Raw genomic sequence first — 18,506 nt, forward strand, 5'->3', positions numbered from 1 at the left:
GATCTGTAACCATGACATGGGGACGTCCTCTACATCTAGAGAAAAGAAGGTTTCACCATCATCATAGTGTGGATTCTTTACTGTAAGAGCAGTGACACTATAAAGCTGTCCACCATACGACAGCCGATTAGTAGAAGTTTAAAGGGGACATCTGGAGAGCAAAAAAGGTCCTCTGGCGCTCCAGTTCCACCATCCGCCCATCCATGCTGATACTTCTGCAGAAGAGATGGGGGTGGGAGCATGTTGCTGGCAGTGATCAATAGCGGTGACATCAGGCATCTATTGGGCACTGCATGCAGCATGCGACCCAGATTTCTGGTGATAGGATGTTGATCCAAGGATTTATTCAGATAGGTCATAGGTTGCTGGACTTGTCTTTTTTCATCCCTATCAGCTATGTAACTACGTAGTAATCCATGTGCTACCACATTGTACATCGCCATGGAATATGATGCAGCTAAATATATATCTACACACACAATGGAACGTTTAGCTCTCCAATCACTGGAAGGAACGGCTCCATGTAGTCATAGATAAACCTCGCCCCCCCAATGCTTTGATACACCGTCAATAATCAGCGACATGAATGGTTCTCCCAGTTTCGGCTCCATTGCAGCGGCGGTGGCGCAGGACATAACACCGCATCACACCATTCACGGAACCGTTCAATAATTTATAGGACATTTCTCACCCAGAGAGGAACGGGGGAATTAATAGTCTGACAGACGTCTAATGAGACGGCAGCCGCTCCCCGGAATAGCTCTCATGTTCCCATAATCCATCTTTTATAGAATGAATATTTATGTAGGTGACATTGCCTCCGGCATGTCAGACCCATCTGGGTAACCCTGCAGGTAAACGCACCATCTTATCGCCTCTAGGACAAAACCAGATGACAAGGAAGGTTCCCCAGAGGGGCAGGATGAAAACAATACGGGGCCTTACCCTCCTGCGAGGGATCTGTCAGCTATAAGGCCCCTATGCGTATAGAGGAAGAGCCGCCCAACCTGGAGACTTCGGCATCAATGATCTTAAGGTTATGGGGCCTCCTGACAGAAACTCAATGATGTTGGGAAAGAAAGCACCACGTTGGATTTCAACACCCAGCACCCATTCCTTCTGACCACCCAGCCTCGGAGACATGGGGCCGCCACATCAGGGGACATGAATCGGTCACATCGAGAGACACGAAGCGGTCACATCGAGAGACCTGGAGCGGCCACATCAAGGGACATGGAGCGGTCACATCGAAAGACATGGAGCGGTCACATCGGGGGACATGGAGCGGTCACATCGGGAGACATGGAGCAGCCACATCGGGGGACATGGAGCAGCCACATCGGGGGACATGGAGCAGCCACATCGGGGGACATGGAGCAGCCACTTTGGGGGACATGGAGCACCCACTTTGGGGGACATGGAGCACCCACTTTGGGGGACATGGAGCACCCACTTTGGGGGACATGGAGCACCCACTTTGGGGGACATGGAGCACCCACTTTGGGGGACATGGAGCAGCCACTTTGGGGGACATGGAGCAGCCACATCGGGGGACATGGAGCAGCCACATCGGGGGACATGGAGCATCCACTTTGGGGGACATGGAGCAGCCACATCGGGGGACATGGAGTAGCCACATCGAGAGACATGGAGCAGCCACATCGGGGGACATGGAGCAGCCACATCGGGGGACATGGAGCAGCCACATCAGGAGACATGGACCAGCCTAATCGGGGCGGACAGCAGAAGATCCCCCTGTTGTCTATGTTCTCCCTCTTGCAGCTGAGATCTTGGCAACACCTCATCCACAACACTAATTCTGACTGCTGGGACCTCCAGGGATCACTGGAATGAGGGTCCCGTGCCCCCTGTGTGAATGGAGCCATGGTTAGACATACAGGCTGTTCCAACAGCTGAGCCATCTTGGATCATTACCTCTTGGATGGAAGTTGAGAACCTTCCCGTGAATGAGGTCCATAAGAGGATGGAAACTGCCCCAGAAGCTCCAGCTGCCGGTGATGAGAAGTGTGATGGTGTCAGGCGGCTTCATTGTAATCTTTGCTCTCTAGTTATGGGTCCTTATTATTCATTATTAGCACAGTTTGTTTTGCAGTAATGTCCATAATCTTCCCAGTCCTAATGATTGAGTCCATTGGAGCCAATCAGTATATGACCCTTCAAAATCCATTCCTGATCCATCCAAAAGGTGGGACCCCCATTCTTGTAATGAGTGGGGGTCCAGGTGATTCTGCCCTCCTGTGGATAAGTGATCGGAGTGCATTTCTTAGGGTCCTTTTACACAGAGGTTTATCTGACAGATTTTTGAAGCCAAAGCCAGGAATGTAAAGGCACCCTTACTCCTTATGCTACATCATTAAAGATCTGTAATTTACTTTTACTTTAAAATCTCCAGTCTTCCAATACTTATCAGCTGCTGTATGTCCTGCAGGAAGTGGTGTATTCTCTCCAGTCTGACACAGTGCTCTCTGTTGCCACCTCTGTCCATGTCAGAAACTGTCCAGAACAGTAGAAAATCCCCATAGGAAACCTCTCCTGACCTGGACAGTTCCTGACATGGACAGAGGTGACAGCAAAGAGCACTGTGTCAGACTGGAGAGAATACACCACTTCCTGCAGGACATACAGCAGCTAATAAGTACTGGAAGACTGGAGATTTTTTTGTAGAAGTAATTTACAAATCTCTGGCACCAGTTGATCTGGAAGAATAACATTTTCCCTGGGGTACCACTTTAAGGAGAATAGCAGCTTTGCTCCTGGACCATTGTTAGTATGGAGACTTTGTTCTCGATTTACAAGGCCACTGAATGAAACAAACATCAGGCTCCTATTAACACCAAATAAGTATTCGTCCTGATCTTTACTATGTAGAAAACAGTAGAGGACACAGCGCGGGCCCATACTCCTGGCAGGCCGGTGGGGGGTGTATCACACAATGGCCGGAACCTTCTCTACAAGAGCAATTAGCCTCTAATATAGCAGTTTCCACCGTGCTCAGCGTGTTGTGTGGTCACATGGAGTCTCAGGTACATGCACTGTGCTCGACATCACAGAGTCCCCACAGACTGGCTGCACTAAGAACTTCAGCACAGACACATCAGGTCCTGCAGGGGCAAGGGGAGGTTCTCTCTGTTACTGGCATCAAAAGGAAAGAACAGTCTCTGGATTCTGGGCGCCACTTTGTTAGTAGTTTCTCATTTCCCAGGATCTCTCTTTGGGCTCAGCAGGAAAACGACTTTGCCACCACCTTGGAGGGCGACTCGCCGGTCAGGTCCACACGCCGCTTCCAGGAAGGGCAGAAACTGTAGAGTCAATCGTGTTGGATAAGACGTCTACGAGAAGGGGCCAAGATGTGGCGGAGATTACAGAGCTGTAACGGAGGGATCAGCAATCACCGCGCTGGACGGGAGTGATAGCAATCTAAATATAAAGGGACGGAGGCAATAACACATTAACCGAGATGAGGGCGAGTGTGAACAGCACCAGAGGCCGGGATGGAAATAGACGCTGGGGGATTAACCCTTCACCTGATTATATAGCGACAAGCAGGGGCTGGCTGGCAAATTTTAGCCCGGGGGGCAAGTACACAGCACTGGCCCATGAGTAGCAGGCTGGCAGCCCATCCTTAAAGGACCACTCTGGCCTCTTACCTATAACATCTTCGGTCCTTCCAGTCATTGGTGACCAAATATCCTACTGTGCCCTGAGAAAGGGTCAGAACTCACTTTCCTGTATAAGTCTATGGGGCGGCTCAGTGATGACACAGAACGGTCCCATAGACAGATGCTAGGAAAGCTGGGTGACCTCTATCATACTGAGTACAAGATGCTGGAAAGCTGGGTGACCTCCATCATACTGAGTATAAGATGCTGTGAAAGCTGGGTGACCTCCATTATACTGAGTATAGGATGGTGGGAAAGCTGGGTGACCTCCATTATACTGAGTATAGGATGGTGGGAAAGCTGGGTGACCTCTATCATACTGAGTATAAGATGCTGTGAAAGCTGGGTGACCTCCATTATACTGAGTATAGGATGGTGGGAAAGCTGGGTGACCTCTATCATACTGAGTATAAGATGCTGGAAAGCTGGGTGACCTCCATCATACTGATTATAAGATGCTGGGAAAGCTGGGTGACCTCCATGATACTAAGTATAAGATGCTGTGAAAGCTGGGTGACCTCCATTATACTGAGTATAGGATGGTGGGAAAGCTGGGTAACCTCCATCATACTGACTACAAGATACTGGGAAAGCTGTGTGACCTCCATCATATTTAGTATAAGATGCTGGGAAAGCTGGGTGACCTCCATCCTACTGAGTATAAGATGGTGGAAAAGCTGGTGACCCCCATAATACTGTGTACAAGATGCTGGAAAGCTGGGTGACCTCCATCATACTAAGTATAAGATGGTGGAAAAGCTGGTGACCCCCATAAAACTGTGTACAAGATGCTGGAAGGCTGGGTGACCTCCATCATACTGAGTATAAGATGGTGGGAAAGCTGGGTGACCTCCATCATACTGAGTATAAGATGGTGGGAAAGCTGGGTGACCTCCATCATTCTGAGTATAAGATGGTGGGAAAGCTGGGTGACCTCCATCATACTGAGTATAAGATGGTGGGAAAGCTGGGTGGCCTCCATCATACTGAGTATAAGATGGTGGGAAAGCTGGGTGACCTCCATTATACTGAGGATAAGATGGTGGGAAAGCTGGGTGACCTCCATTATACTGACTACAAATACAAGATGCTGGGAAAGCTGCCTGACCCTCATTATACTGACTACTACGCAAGATGCTGGGAAAGCTGGGTTACTGTATTTTTACAATAGTTTATATCACTCGATGTACTTCTGTATATATGTCTCCTCTATGTACTCCTGTGTAGGTCTCCTCTTGTATATATGTATCATCTATATACTTCTGTATATACGTCTCCTCTATGTACTGCTGTATATATGTATCCTCTATGTCCTCCTGTATATATGCCTCCTCTATGTACTCCTGTATATATATGTATACTCTATGTACTCTTGTATATATATATGTATCCTCTATGTACTACTGTATATATGCCTCCCCCTGTATATATGTATCCTCTATGTACTGCTGTATATATGCCTCCCCCTGTATATATGTATCCTCTATGTACTGCTGTATACATGTATCCTCTATTTACTGCTGTATATATGTATCCACTATGTACTCCTGTATATATGTATCCTCTATGCCCTCCTGTATATATGTATCCTCTATGTAGCAGGGACACATGCAGGCAGGGGCATTTCCGGGATAAGCGAGGGGGGGGGTAGCGGGACACATGGTGCCTCCATCTAGGTAGAGTGTAGTAGTGGAGGTATAGTGGATAATGGGTGTAGTAGTACAGGTAAAGATGAGGGGTGAGGTAGTACAGGTATAGATATAAGGGGTATTAGTAATACTGATGAGGGGGATTAGTAGTACAGGTAAAGATGAGGGGTGTAGTAGGAATAAAGGTATAGATGAGAGATGACAGGGGCATACTGGGGGAAACTGGGGCAGCTGGGGATGACTGGGAGAGCTGGGGGTGTACGGGGCAAACTGGGGGGTGAGTGGGGCAGCTGGGGGTGACTGAGGGGGACTGGGGCAAACTGGGGTTGACTTAAGCGGGACTGGGGCAGTTGGAGTTGACTGAATGAGGACTAGGGCAGACTTGGGCGACTGAGGGGGGACTGGGCAGACTGTGGATGACTGAGAGGGACTGGGGCAGACTGGGGTGACTGAGGGGGACTGGGCAGACTGTGGATGACTGAGGGGGACTGGGGGTGACTCTAGGGGGACTGGGGCAGCTGGGGGTGACAGAGGGGGACTGAGGCAGACTGGGGGTGACTCTAGAGGGATTGGGCAGCTGGGGGTGATTGGGGCAGGAGTGCACATATCCCTCCTCCTCTCACCCCGGCAAACAGGTTCCCCTCCCGGCCACACGTGCAGGTCCCCGGTCTCTGAAGCAGGCCACAGGGACTGTAGAGGTGATAGCGTCACTGCCATTACTGGAGCTGTACAGCGGGGGGGGATGCAGATCCCGCTGTTCAGCTCCAGGACCCGAAGCAACGTTATCACCACTACAGTCCCTGCAGCCTCCTCCAGAGACCGGGGACCTGCACGTGTGGCCGGGAGGGGAGCAGGACATGATATGTATAGCTGGGGTAGGTCAGTCGCGGCTCTGTTAGGCGAACTGCCGACCGCCCTGCACCTCACCTCCGGCCCGACACTCCACGCACCGCCGCCCGCCATGCACCTCACCTCCGCGCCGCCTGCTTGACCTGCACCTCTTGCCCGGCCGCCAACCCGTCACTCTACGCTGCTCCACCTGCAATGATTTTTTGTGAAAATTGAATTTACGGTTTTAATCGAAATTGATTCTAACCTTCTGGGCAAATTAATTTGATTAATCGCCCAGCCCTAACTCCTCTGTATGTATGTATCCTCTATGCACCCCTGTATATATGTCTCCTCCTGTATATATGTATCCTCTGTATGTCTCCTCCTGTATATAAGTCTCCTCCTGTATGTATGTATCCTCTATGTACCCCTGTATATGTCTCCTCCTGTATATATGTATCCTCTGTATGTCTCCTCCTGTATGTATGTATCCTCTATGCACCCCTGTATATATGTCTCCTCCTGTATATATGTATCCTCTGTATGTCTCCTCCTGTATATATGTCTCCTCCTGTATGTATGTATCCTCTATGTACCCCTGTATATATGTCTCCTCCTGTATATATGTATCCTTTGTATGTCTCCTCCTGTATATAAGTCTCCTCCTGTATATATGTATCCTCTATGTACCCCTGTATATATGTCTCCTCCTGTATATATGTATCCTCTGTATGTCTCCTCCTGTATATATGTATCCTCTATGTACCCCTGTATATATGTCTCCTCCTGTATATATGTATCCTCTGTATGTCTCCTCCTGTATATATGTCTCCTCCTGTATATATGTATCCTCTATGTACCCCTGTATATATGTCTCCTCCTGTATATATGTATCCTCTGTATGTCTCCTCCTGTATATATGTCTCCTCCTGTATATATGTATCCTCTATGTACCCCTGTATATATGTCTCCTCCTGTATATATGTATCCTCTATGTACCCCTCTGTATGTCTCCTCCTGTATATATGTATCCTATATGTACCCCTGTATAGATGTATCCTCCTGTATATATGTATCCTCTATGTACCCCTGTATATATGTCTCCTCCTGTATATATGTATCCTCTATGTACCCCTCTGTATGTCTCCTCCTGTATATATGTATCCTCTATATACTCCTCAGTATGTCTCCTCTTGTATATATGTATCCTCTATGTACCCCTGTATATATGCCTCCTCCTGTATATATGTATCCTCTATGTACCCCTGTATATATGCCTCCTCCTGTATATATGTATCCTCTATGTACCCCTGTATATATGCTTCCTCCTGTATATATGTATGCTCTATATACTCCTCTGTATGTCTCCTCCTGTATATATGTATCCTCCTGTGTAGGTCTCCTGTATATATGTATCCTCCTGTGTAGGTCTCCTGTGTATATGTATCCTCTATGTCAGGGAGGGGGAACCTTGGCTCTTCAGCTGTTGCAAAACTACAACTCCCATCATCCATGGACAGCCTATCACTCTCCAGCTATGATGGGAGTTGTAGTTTTGCAGCAGCTGGAGAGCCTTGGTCCCCTCCCCCTGCCCTATGTCCTCCTGTGTAGGTACCTGGCTTCCTGCAGACACCATCTTCTCTGTCTTCAGGCTCTTCTAGCCCAGTTGCAGAAGAACCAGCTGGAAGGAGAGAGCGGCCTCTGGTGGCCGGAGGAAGATACTGCCTACAGCAGTTTGCTTTTTACCATAAGCCTTTTAGGCTTATAGAAAGCATAGTGGCCATACAGGGGGCGGGGCTTACCGGCATGGGGGCGGGGCTTCGGCGGCCGCTTCCATCACAGTCCGGATCCACCACAGCCACAGGTAAATATGAGAGAAGAGGGGCGGGGCTGTAAGCAGGGGAGGCGGGGCACTGAGGACTCCAGCCAGCTGTCAGCAGCCATGCGGCCCTGACAGCTGGGGGAAGACCAGCCCAGGGGGCATATGCCCCCCTGCCCCCCGGCCCAGCCCGCCCCTGGCGACAAGTTATCTGCTGTGCGGAGTGCAGGATTACAGGAGGCCACAGGTGGGGATTCAATAAGAAATCCTATATGCTTCATCAGGAATCCTTCTACACACCGATACGGGATGAGTGACAACTACAGGTGCATGATGTATAAGACGGCAGCAAACTAATCACAACTTAGAGAGTCACCGAAATCCGTCCTGACACAGAGTAATAGAACTGCTCTACAGCACCAACCATGGCTTACAATACGGAGCAACACGAGCCCAGCTACCCAGAGGTGCCTAACAACTCTCCAACCACCTCATTTCTCCTCAGATTCCCCAACCACCTCATTTCTGCTCAGATTCCCCGACCACCTCATTTCTCCTCAGATTCCCCGACCACCTCATTTCTCCTAGGACTCCCCAGTAACTTATGAGATAGTATTGTGTTAGTTGTACAACATCTTCACACTCACACGGGGCCCTACAATACCACTGCCACATACGGCTCATATAACCAGACTATAAGTTATGGAAGCGTCACGTTACCTTACTGCCGACTCCACTCTGAAGGCAGAAGACATATTCCAGCTGAAAGACGATGGAGAAGCCGGGGTCACTGACCATCTCGGGAAGACGTATGCGGCTCCTTAATACCAGGGCTGGAGCGGAGGAGCTGACGGGAGAACAGACATTGCTATATGTCACTGTGTGGACAGCGGCTTCTTCAGGGTAAATACACTGATTTACGCACACGTCTCTGCTGTTCTCAGACGCTGAATAGGCCGGATAATCCAAGTCTCACAGCAAAGGCCAAAGGGATATGAGATATTACAGCACATGATAAGAGAGCGGACAGAGCTGTGTATTAAGGGGAATAATAAGGATCATTTATAGTAAAAAACTTTAGAGACGCCACAGAGTCCTGTCAAAGTTTGTGTCCCCCCCCTCCCCCCCATCACGGTGGTGTGACCAGGGTCGGTACCTTTGGTTGCTGATCGTCTTCTTCTTTAGGCTCAGTGTGGATTGTGCTCTCATCATCCTCACCTCTGGGAGCACGACTACAACTTGTGGCTGTTGCACGAACCCCCAGCCATTGTGCACCCCGATGTGCAGCCGCCGCTCCTGGATCACCACACTGCTCCCATCCATGGGGTGGCCCTAGGGAGAGATCAGCAGACATCACATCATCAGGATCACCACAGGCCATTCATATCTATTGTTCTTCAGAAACCAAATCAACAAACCTAGAAACCATCAACAAAGAACTGCTGACTGATCCGATATATACAGGCTAAAATATTAGAGGGGAGAGACCAGGAGAGCAAGGGCTGTATATATTGTTAGTAATGTCCGTGTGGCCCTTGCTTTAGAATAATAGAGATTATACTTACCTGTCCAGGCTTCTCTGGTTTCTCCCTGGCTTGATTCCCCCAGTGTCCTGCTGCCCTTGTCCTGTGTTCCCCACTCACCGCACATGCAGCTCACACTTCTGGTCCAGTCTCTGAAGTAACGGTTGCTTAGCCAATCACTGGCCAAGACAGGACAACTCTGCAGCCACTGATTGGCTGAGCAGCCTGTCAATTTAAAGACTGGACCAGAAGTGTGAGCTGCATGTGCAGTGAGCGGGGAACACAGGACAAGGGCAGCAGGACACTGAGGGAGCCTGGACAGGAGACGGCTACAGTCAGCGGGGGATCACAGAATAAAGCCAGGGGGAAACCAGAGGAGCCTGGACAGGCAAGTATACATCTTTATTATTTTTTTTACCCATCACCCTCAGCTGTGCATCAAATTTTATATTTACGTAGCAATGTATGGTTGTCGGCTGATAATTTATGAACTTGTTGAAAGGCAACAATCGTCTGATGATTTCCTTTCCTTTATTACACCGAGCAATATCTGCCCGATTCTGCCTGATAATAGTCCTGTGTAGGTAATAGCCCCATGTAATGGGGCCCTGACAGAGGACGTCACAATGAAGGAAACATTTTTTTAATCTCACAGCCAACTTGTTATATCCTTTAGAAAAGCCTGCAGACATTTTTTTTTTTTTGCATTTCTTTAAATCTATAATCCAATGTCAGTGAATCCTCCTGCGGCAGAGAGATTAGTGGTGTATGAAGATGTTCCTGAGACGGCGACAGTAACAGCGGCGGATTGTGGAAACGCCTCACGTAGTGTGTCAGGCTACATGTGTCCTGTCTGATCTTCACATCAGATTAACTTAAGCCTCCAAAATAAATAAAAACCAATGCCACGTCTATTATCATCGATACAGTCAATGCCACCGCCGGCAGGAGAAACACGGAGGAGCGTAAAACATGTTACCTGGCAGATAATGTTAATGGTGGGAGAGGAGGTCTGGACGGGGGAGAGGAGGTCTGGACAGGGGAGAGGAGGTCTGGACGTGGGGAGAGGAGGTCTGGACGTGGGGAAAGGAGGTCTGGACGTGGGGAAAGGAGGTCTGGACAGGGGAAAGGAGGTCTGGACAGGGGAAAGGAGGTCTGGACGGAGGAAAGGAGGTCTGGACGGGGGAAAGGAGGTCTGGAAAGGGGGAGAGGAGGTTTGGACGTGGGGAGAGGAGGTCTGGACGTGGGGAGAGGAGGTCTGGACGTGGGGAGAGGAGGTCTGGACGTGGGGAGAGGAGGTCTGGACGTGGGGAGAGGAGGTCTGGACGTGGGGAGAGGAGGTCTGGACGTGGGGAGAGGAGGTCTGGACAGGGAAGAGGAGGTCTGGACAGGGGAGAGGAGGTCTGGACAGGGGAGAGGAGGTCTGGACGTGGGGAGAGGAGGACTGGACGGGGTAAAGGAGGTCTGGACAGAGGAGAGGAGGTTTCGACGGGGGAAAGGAGGTCTGGACAGAGGAGAGGAGGACTGGACGGGGTAAAGGAGGTCTGGACAGAGGAGAGGAGGTCTCGACGGGGGAAAGGAGGTCTGGACAGAGGAGAGGAGGTCTCGACGGGGGAAAGGAGGTCTGGACAGAGGAGAGGAGGTCTCGACGGGTGAGCCTGCAGAGGAGCTACATACTGGACACTGAAAGTCAAGGTGTCCAGTTTGACACAGTGCTCTCTGCAGCCCATGTCAGGAACTGTCCAGAGCAGGAGCTTCTCTGGACAGTTCCTGACATGGACTGCAGAGAGCACTGTGTCAGACTGGAGAGAATACACCACTTCCTGCAGGACATACATCAGCTGATAAGTCCTGGAAGACTGTAAATTTGTAAATAGAAATAAGTGCTGTATCTTCATAAGTTTGTGACCACTTTCTAGCTGCTTTCGGTCTTCGGTTAGCTACTATGTGCTCACTCACCCAGCCCACAGGAGACAAAAAAATCATGTGACCTCTATCCCCAGTGTAAGAGACCAGCTGCTTTGCACGCTGGGGGTTGTAGTTTTCTGGCCACATGGCAATATGGTCAACAAGCCGGCGTTTCTGAAGTTTGGATTGGGTGCCCGGAGCGGTGGAGATGCAATAAAGGTGCAAAAGAAGCACTGGGGATTGGAGACTACATCAAGGTAGTACTTAGTTTTTGTTTTTTTTTGTTAAAATTAAGTTCACTGCCCCTTTAAGAGAAACTGCCTTAGGGAGAGCATAATCATTACCTTAGGGAAGCGATCATGATTGATCAGGGCTAATAACTCTTCTTCAAACTTCTCCAAGGACGGATAGAGCATCAGGTAGAGTTTATCCAGGTAGCAGGTCGCTGTCCTCTGCAGGCGAGGCTTTCTTAAGGCGTCAGCTGGAAATGACACAAAGTTTGGTTCGTTGTGATATACAAAGAAATCCAGCTGGGATTAGACCAATCAATAGCGTCTCCACTTACTAATCAATGACCTGACCACTATGTCATCAAATCCATTACTAGCGATAATCTGATTTCTGCGGGGTGTGGGGGAGAAGAGGGGCATGTTTATTCTTATGGAGATAAGCCACCACCATCACAGGACTCTGGCAATGGATCCGTATGTGTGTGTGTGTGGGGGGGGGTGTGGGTGGGTGTGTGTGTGGGGGGGGGGGGTGTTGGTTGGTTCAATAGGTCCACGAGAGAGGAGGGACGGCCAATGCCCCTGTGGGGGGCAACTGGTGTTGTCAAGGTACATTTACCATGAACAGTGTTGAATGGAGCTGTCGAACTGTTTGGGTTCATATAACTGCACACATCTGGAGAAGTTGGATGCCGCCCTGTGAGTTCTGGAAACCACGGACACAGCCATTGGCCTTAGACTGTATCCATGATTTCCTGGCATCCAACTGCTCCAGGTCCAAATGCCAAAAGTTCCAGTTTACAGAATGATGCCGAACCCGAACAGTTCAGCATCTCCGCACAGCACCAACCAAAAACATCATAGGAGACAATAACAAACAAAATCACGGCTCAGGCAGCCAAAGAACCCCCTCCCCCACCACATTCATTATTACGCCAGTCTAAGACGCACTTGGTGTCCAAATTATGTGAAAAAATAAAAGTTAAACAAACAACAGGCCGATGTGCAAACATGTCTGCTCACTGTGCTCTCCCTGTGCGTCACCTCACTGCGGATACATGGGGGGGGGGGGAGGGGGGATGCCGCTTATGGATCTCACAGGGGACAGAACCACTAATCACCTATGTAGATACCCTGTATCCCCCGTGATACCTTGCTCCCCACTATCTACATACGTATACTACATACATACTACCCGGTTCCCTATCATCCGACTATATTGCATACCTTTCCTGTTCCCTACCCTACACATTATGCCTTGCTCTCATGTCACCTACCATACTCCCATATTTTCCCATCCACCTTACCCATACTTGACCTATCTTTAAGTTCCCCCCATACCCTTCCCTACTCATTATTGACTGGTGACCCCACTGGATTTTTCTCATCATGTATAATTATTTTCTCATCATGTATTTTTCGCATCATGTATGTACATCACTCCCCGTTATATCCGGGAAAATGCTTGTGTCCAGTATATACTGTATCCCTACCGCTATATACCAATACTACCTGCACTAGCATAATATGTATCAGCACTACTTATCCATATGTATTTATATACTTTGGAATTACGGACTCTGGGATAGGAGGTCCTTCTGACGATCGGACAATCTGATCATACGCGATGTATACATTTTTCTTTACCTCCCCTCTAGGCTATATGATTTTTATGCATTTTCTTTTCTTCTTTTTTTTTCGTTTTTTTCACTTTTTTCACTTTATATCTAAGTACTTTTAAACAGGTAATTAAATGCATGTTCTTCTCTCCACAGCGACGTTGAAAAAGACCCTGGTAGGGTCGAAACGTCATCAGTCGCTTCTACCAAAAATAATTTTTTGCTTGCATCATTATTGCATATGTACCTGGCTTTGTTCCCATCACGCTGTAAATAAACTATTTATCACTGCTGCATGAAAAGAGTGCTACGGAGTTTTCTATTACCACAAATCACCTATAGCAGTAATATAGTACTTGTATCCCTGTATATATGAGCAGTATTATAGTAGTTATATTCCTGTATATAGGAGCAGTATTATAGTAGTTATATTCCTGTATATAGGAGCAGTATTATAGTAGTTATATTCCTGTGTATAGGAGCAGTATTATAGTAGTTATATCCCTGTATATAGGGAGCAGTATTATAGTAGTTATATCCCTGTATATAGGAGCAGCATTATAGTAGTTATATTCCTGTATATAGGAGCAGTATTATAGTAGTTATATCCCTGTATATAGGAGCAGTATTATAGTAGTTATATTCCTGTATATAGGAGCAGTATTATAGTAGTTATATTCCTGTATATAGGGGGCAGTATTATAGAAGTTATATTCCTGTATATAGGAGTAGTATTATAGTAGTTATATTCCTGTATATAGGAGCAGTATTATAGTAGTTATATTCCTGTATATAGGGGGCAGTATTATAGTAGTTATATTCCTGTATATAGGGGCAGTATTATAGTAGTTATATTCTTGTATATAGGAGCAGTATTATAGTAGTTATATCCCTGTATATAGGAGCAGTATTATAGTAGTTATATTCCTGTATATAGGGAGCAGTATTATAGTAGTTATATCCCTGTATATAGGAGCAGTATTATAGTAGTTATATTCCTGTATATAGGGGGCAGTATTATAGTAGTTATATTCATGTGTATATAGGAGCAGTATTATAGTAGTTATATTCCTGTATATAGGAGCAGTATTATAGTAGTTATATTCCTGTATATAGGAGCAGTATTATAGTAGTTATATTCCTGTATATAGGAGCAGTATTATAGTAGTTATATTCATGTGTATATAGGAGCAGTATTATAGTAGTATATTCCTGTATATAGGAGCAGTATTATAGTAGTTATATTCATGTGTATATAGGAGCAGTATTATAGTAGTTATATTCCTGTATATAGGAGCAGTATTATAGTAGTTATATCCCTGTATATAGGGAGCAGTATTATAGTAGTTATATTCCTGTATATAGGGAGCAGTATTATAGTAGTTGTATTCCTGTATATAGGGAGCAGTATTATAGTAGTTATATTCCTGTATATAGGAGCAGTATTATAGTAGTATATTCTTGTATATAGGAGCAGTATTATAGAAGTTATATCCCTGTATATAGGAGAAGTATTATAGTAGTTATATCCCTGTATATAGGAGCAGTATTATAGTAGTTATATTCCTGTATATAGGAGCAGTATTATAGTAGTTGTATTCCTGTATATAGGAGCAGTATTATAGTAGTTATATCCCTGTATATAGGAGCAGTATTATAGTAGTTATATTCCTGTATATAGGGAGCAGTATTATAGTAGTTATATTCCTGTATATAGGGAGCAGTATTATAGTAGTTATATTCCTGTATATAGGGGGCAGTATTATAGTAGTTATATCCCTGTATATAGGAGAAGTATTATAGTAGTTATATTCCTGTATATAGGGGGCAGTATTATAGTAGTTATATCCCTGTATATAGGGGGCAGTATTATAGTAGTTATATTCCTGTATATAGGAGCAGTATTATAGTAGTTATATTCCTGTATATAGGAGCAGTATTATAGTAGTTATATCCCTGTATATAGGAGCAGTATTATAGTAGTATATCCCTGTATATAGGAGCAGTATTATAGTAGTTATATCCCTGTATATAGGGAGCAGTATTATAGTAGTTATATTCCTGTATATAGGAGCAGTATTATAGTAGTTATATTCCTGTCTATAGGGGGCAGTATTATAGTAGTTATATTCCTGTATATAGAAGCTGTATTATAGTAGTTATATTCCTGTATATAGGAGCAGTATTATAGTAGTATATTCTTGTATATAGGGGCAGTATTATAGCAGTTGTCACCTGGTCGACAAAGGGGGCGTGTCCCCGAAACGGCCGTCCCAGTGCGCGTCCTTACCTCTCCCTCCCTGCTACCCGCAATCCATGGAATAAAGTGAGCTGTCTCATACCGGGTGAGTGCTGTCTTCATCTACCTTATACATTATAGCAGTTATATTCCTCTATATATGAGCAGTATTATAGTAGTTATATTCTTGTATATAGGGGCAGTATTATAGTAGTTATATTGCTGTATATGGGGCAGTATTATGGTAGCTATGCTCTTGTACAGAGTAGACATATAGCTATACTGTCACACAGTAGAGTGCTCACCTGTCTCATCTCTCCCTGGTATAAGACCAGGAATTCTTTCCGACCCTGAAATAAGAACGTCCGGTGGGAGCAGATGAGAGACTTCTTTTAGTGCGCTGTGGGTCCTCAGGCCGTACTGAATGTGACTCTTCTCAATCAACGTCATGTGTCTGTTCACTGCAAGAAGACATTTTCAGGCTGTGAGATTTGGAAGCAAATTGTGGCAATTTCAATGTGTGATGTACATCAAAGAGCGGAGGACAATTTAGTGGTGGATCACAGTAGGAGACAAGGTAAAGGCACAAAATGACTCAAGAAAATCTCCCAAACCCCAAACCAAGTAAATAGGATGTGTTCAGAAATGAGATGCTCTTAGTTCTTAATACGTATTGTATGTGAATGAATGGGAGCTGATAGGCGGGGAGGGTGGTGGGAGACATTAAGTCATATTACATATGTGTCAGATGAACGCCATGAATGTATTATGTGTTTGGGGCCTCCCGACTCTCTCCAGGCAACAGATGTTGGGGGGGTAAAAAAGATCGGGGACGCTGGATTTCATTTGTCAAAACTTTTTGTTCTTATGAAGGTAAATGGCCACCTGAGGAGTCTGGCTTTCTACCTTCTCACTATATAGAACACATGCCCGCTCAGTTAAGGGTGTATGAGGGCTGATCAGGACAGGGGTCTGGTGAATGAGCATCCGACTGGTCAGCACCATGTGAATGGCCAGCTTACATGTGGGCTTTTGTTTCAATCAAATTCCCTCCATGTGATCGCCTATATCTTAAATACATCGCTGAGGTTTTTTTTTTAAATCTTAATCAATCAGCTCTGGTGCAGGGATGCCGGTGGGGTGGTCCTGAAAAACAGCTTGATCTCACACTGCTCTGCAATCTGCTGTCCACTGCCTGCTGTCAGGGGAAATCTGTCTCTAGTAATCTGGGACATACCATGTTCTTTGTGCAGGAGAGGGGTGGGACATAACATGTTCTTTGTGCAGGAGAGGGGTGGGGCATACCATGTTCTTTGTGCAGGAGAGGGGTGGGGCATACCATGTTCTTTGTGCAGGAGAGGGAGGGGCATAGCATGTTCTTTGTGCAGGAGAGGGGTGGGGCATACCATGTTCTTTGTGCAGGAGAGGGGTGGGGCATACCATGTTCTTTGTGCAGGAGAAGGGTGGAGCATACCATGTTCTTTGTGCAGGAGAGGGGTGGGGCATACCATGTTTTTTGTGCAGGAGAGGGGTGGGGCATACCATGTTCTTTGTGCAGGAGAGGGAGGGGCATAGCATGTTCTATGTTCAGGAGAGGGCTGTTGTTCCGCACTCAAAAAGAAAGTCCGTTGTATTGAGTGCCAAACAGTGCCGTCATTGCACTGAAAATTGCTTTGATTTCATGGCCGTAGCAAACAAGGCCCATTGTTCAATAAGTCCTGTGAAAAACGCTGTTTGCATAGACTTCACTGCAACACATTTTTCTATGACAAGAACAGTCCTTTTAATTGCAACCAACGGCCATTCTTGTCATTAAAAAAGATCTGTTGCATGAACATAGTCTATATGTACAAGCAGATTCGCTGTTCATGAGTAATATAGATATAAAGTAACAATGATGATGTCATCAGCTATGTCATCTGATACACAGTCTGTGCACTCTCATTAAACCCAGACAGAAAATCCCTTTAACTGCAAACAAAGGGCGGTAAAGTTGACACATATCTCACTGTGTAAACTGTTATTTTTTCGGAACGTCTGGCCGCGGCAATGGTTTTATTACCAGGTGATAAATCTTCAGTCCGGGACAAGGAATCAATAAAAATTTCACTTTTGTGTCTTCAAACAATTTTAGACAATTTGCACAATTTGCTGCATTATCCGGGATCGGCAGGCAGAGACTTCTAGCGTCTCCCTGATAATTCATCCCGGCAGCGGCTCAGCCTGTGGATTATGTGATCTGCCCGGCAAATTATTACACACAGAAATGAAAGGTGTCCTGTACATGACTGCTTCGTGGAAAGGGGCCGATGCGGTGAGTAACCCCTTCAGTGCTGCGCAGTGGGGGTCACTCCTCTGTTTATTATTAGGGGGGACGCAGCCTTCTCCCACACCTAGTTTACCATAGTTTACACCTGGAAACAGATGAAACCGTGCAAAATCTACACCTGCTCGGAGGAGGAGCAGATTCCTGCGACAGGTGCAGCTCCAGCCGGGGGCACTAAGAGACAGGCACCTTTTACTAAATCCAGCAGTGTAAATGGGGGCAGAGGCTTTGGAGGATGTCCTCCATAGAGCTGGGAGGGGGTATCATTTTGTATTTCACAGGAAGTCAGCTGACTCAGGACAGACCCATTTCTCATAGTAAAGGGGTACTCCAGCAAAATTATTTTCTTTCAAATCAACTGTTAGAAATTTAAACAGATTTGTAATTTACTTCTATATAAAAATCTCCAGTCTTCCAGTACTCAGCAGCTGCTGTATGTCCTGCAGGAATTCTCTCCAGTCTGACACAGTGTTCTCTGCTGCCACCTCTGTCCATGTCAGGAACTGTCCAAAGTAGCAGCAAATCCCTATAGAAAACCTCTCCTGCTCTGGACAGTTCCTGACATGGACAGAGGTGGCAGCAGTGAGCTCTGTGTCAGACTGGAGAGAATACACCACTTCCTGCAGGACATACAGCAGCTGATAAATACTGGAAGACTGAAGATTTCTATATAGCAGTAAATCAC

General features: G+C 46.5%; 1 protein-coding gene across 5 annotated transcripts in view; it reads right to left on the reverse strand.

The window, feature by feature from the left end:
• The window catches only part of NPHP4 (nephrocystin 4), a 164,880-nt gene that overhangs the window by 97,512 nt on the left and 48,862 nt on the right, over positions 1-18,506 (reverse strand). For all 5 annotated transcript variants that reach the window (XM_069948418.1, XM_069948415.1, XM_069948414.1 and 2 more), the window contains exons 6-9: positions 15,801-15,956; positions 11,755-11,891; positions 9,136-9,311; positions 8,700-8,826 (exon numbers count right to left, since the gene is read on the reverse strand). In XM_069948418.1, coding sequence (XP_069804519.1) covers positions 8,700-8,826; positions 9,136-9,311; positions 11,755-11,891; positions 15,801-15,956 — 596 coding nt within the window. The remainder of the gene's footprint in view (positions 1-8,699; positions 8,827-9,135; positions 9,312-11,754; positions 11,892-15,800; positions 15,957-18,506) is intronic.

Source organism: Dendropsophus ebraccatus, chromosome 12, assembly GCF_027789765.1.
Source record: "Dendropsophus ebraccatus isolate aDenEbr1 chromosome 12, aDenEbr1.pat, whole genome shotgun sequence".
NCBI lineage: Eukaryota > Metazoa > Chordata > Amphibia > Anura > Hylidae > Dendropsophus > Dendropsophus ebraccatus.